At 27.1% G+C, this 3,083-nt stretch overlaps 1 protein-coding gene across 1 annotated transcript; it reads right to left on the bottom strand.

Annotated features, from left to right (window-relative positions):
* Positions 1 to 2,042: 2,042 nt before the first annotated feature.
* Positions 2,043 to 3,056, bottom strand: Chro.40119 (hypothetical protein). Its single annotated transcript, XM_660168.1, has 1 exon — positions 2,043 to 3,056. The coding sequence occupies one exon, from the start codon at positions 3,054 to 3,056 to the stop codon at positions 2,043 to 2,045; it is 1,014 nt and encodes a 337-aa protein (XP_665260.1).
* Positions 3,057 to 3,083: the final 27 nt, after the last annotated feature.

The raw sequence follows: 3,083 nt of genomic DNA, 5'->3' as shown, positions 1-3,083 counted from the left end.
TTGAGAAAGAATCTCACCAAATTATTAAATATATAATTAATAACTGTCAAGTTAAAAAATGATGCTTTTAAAGCATTTGATATTTCCTCATTTTCTAAAATGGTATTCTCAAAAATAAATAATAATCCCTTGGAAATATTAAAAGTATCATAATGAATAGAATTTTTAAAAATAGAGTTACTTATATTTCGAATCTTTAAAAATTGTACAATATCTTTTTCAATAACTTTTGAATCATGAAATTTTGAAGATTCAATGAATGAAATATCAAAAAATGAAAATACAAATCTCAAATACTGAACTCTAACTCCAATTTCAGATCTTTTTTCAAATAATAAAGTAAAAATATCTTGATTATTATTTTGTAATATGGAAATTTGTTCAAATTCTGATCTTTCTCTTTTTTTATATTCAAAAAATTTACTAATTGAAAGAAATGATGGTAAAGTAAAATTGAATTCATGTAAAATTTCTTGTTTATGTATTTTACTTAGATTTGAAATTGATGCTAATAATCTTAATGATGATGAAATTAAAATTTTTGAAGTAGAATTCAAATGTCGATATATATTCATTTTGTATTTTGATATAATAAGTATCCCAAGCTTTTCAATATTATCTTTAAATTCATCTAATTGATTCATATTTATTCTTGTTGTTATTCTTAATATTTGAATATAATATTCAAAAATTTCTGAGATACAATTTAAAGCTCCAACAACAATTTTTCTTTCAATAGATTCTCCATTTTGTATAGGTTTTTTACTTTTCTTAACTGAAATACTTTCAATTACATATTTTGACCAAGCATGAAGAAGTTCAATACATAATGGTGATACCCTCAAATAATCTAATATATTAGATGGAATACCATTAACATCAATATGGCTTAAAATCTGTATAGTTTCTAAAATATTCTCAGGCTTAGAAGAAAGTAATCCATTGATTACTGAATGACCAGAAATATTTGTCTTCATTTTAGTTATATTCCACTAAATTAAATAAATAAAAGAAAGAAAACTTTCTTTGACTTTATTCAAATAATCAGCTTTAATTTAAAATTTTTTAAATCTAAAGGCAAAATATATAAAGAAAATTTGTCTTCTCTCAAAGTTGACAAAATTCAAATATTCCTCCTTTATTCTATAAAAATCTTATAAAACTTTATAAATTCATTTCAACTTTGATCGTTGATCGATTAATCCAAAAAATTATTAAAAAGAAAGAGAATACGAAGAAAACTAAACTTTAATAATCAAATGTCTGAATTATAACTCTTCTTATTCGCTGCCTAACTTTGTAAGTCAAATACTATTTTAATCGATTATTGTTTTAATAATTTTTTATTACGTGTCAAAAAATAACTATTAAAACAGGTTTGGCGCTACTTCGCTTTTTTTTTAACACTGTAAATAATAAGCGTAATAATTTATTTATACATGCAATAATAATTTCAATTTATGGTATAAATTTCTGACCCTAAAATTGTCAATATTATTAATATAATTAGAAATATATTAAGTAATGAGAAATTGAATCCAACAGATTGAAAAGTTAATATTTTTTCTTCTTTTCAAAATAAATAGAGTTAAATACCATATCGAAATATTGGATTAATTAATAATAGCCAAATTAAAATTCTTGAAATGATTTTATTTATTAATAATCCTGGAAAAAAGAGGAGCAAAAGGGGGAGGGGGAGGGGGAGGGGGAGGGGGAGGATGAAAAGGAGGAAGATGAGGAGGAGGAGAATTGGAAGAACGAGAGGCAAATATGATAGTGGCAGCAGTGGTAGCAGTGGTGTGGTAGCAGTGGTAGCAGTGGTAGCAATGGTAACGGTGGCAGTAGTGGTAGAAGTAGTTGCTGTCGTTGTAGTAGTTGCTGTCGTTGTAGTAGTTGCTGTTGTTGTAGTTAAAGTGGTAGTAGTAGTTGTAGTAACAGTAGTATTAGTATCAGTATAAGTATGTGAGGAACGGAAAAGAAGATGACTTGCTTACTTATGCTATTATCAAATACTTGGTCCAAATATTAGCAATATTTTATCAGACTTTTGGGTACTTGTCAAGCCTACCAAGCTTAGATTTTCTTAATACTTCAATGTCAAGTGTAATAACATCTCTTAGTAAATGCTGACTATTTGGTCTCAAATTAGGGTCAGTTTGTAGACATTTTGAACACAACTTCTTTAAACATGGTGGAAAAAATGAGGGTATTTCTGGAGGAACCCCTTCTCTAATCATACTAATTAAAGCATTATCATCATTAAATTTTGAATAAGGTATTCCACCTCCAAAAATCTCAATCATGCAACAACCAATTGACCATACATCTGTTTTATCATTAATAAATGATCCAACTCTGACTGATTCTGGGGAGATATATCTTACTGATCCCCCATTATCATCTAGTCTGTAATACGAAAAAGTTCTCTCTCTAACATTACCAAAGTCGCATAATCGAATGCTAAGATCCTTTCTATTGATTAACATATTAATTGTTTTAATATCTCTATGTATAAATCTATAAGGAGCGCATCCTTCATGTAAATAAGCCACAGCTTTAACTAATTGTACACACCACATCTTCCTAATTTCTAAAGGAATAATATTAATTTTAGAATATAAGACTTCAAAAACTGTTCCACCATCCAAATATTCCATTGCAAATCCTATTTGACCAGTTGATGGATTTAAAATACCATAATATTCTACAATATTTGGATGCTTGAACATGCGAACATAATTTAACTCAGATTCTATTGATTTTAGCCTTTCATCTGAAAGTTGATTACTCCCACCTTCTTTACCTCCTCTTGTAAATAATTTTACTGCAATTTCTCTTCCATTTGGTAAATTTCCTAGATTATTACTTTTACAAAGATTAACAACACCAAATCCTCCTGAACTAATTAAATTAACAAATTCAAATTGACTTGAATTTATTAATTCTCCAGCAGGTACTTTTAAATTATATTTAATTTGACCTTGATCATTTCTTTCTAATGTTACTACTCTTGGCATTAATTGATGAAGGTCATCTACCAAAGATGTTCTCATCTTAATACTACATCTTGTAGAACTTCT

Source organism: Cryptosporidium hominis (genome assembly GCF_000006425.1).
Source record: "Cryptosporidium hominis TU502 chromosome 4 CHRO014055, whole genome shotgun sequence".
Classification (NCBI taxonomy): domain Eukaryota; phylum Apicomplexa; class Conoidasida; order Eucoccidiorida; family Cryptosporidiidae; genus Cryptosporidium; species Cryptosporidium hominis.
The sequence above is the reverse complement of the archived record's forward strand: the minus strand, read 5'-3'. Positions and strand labels throughout refer to the sequence as shown.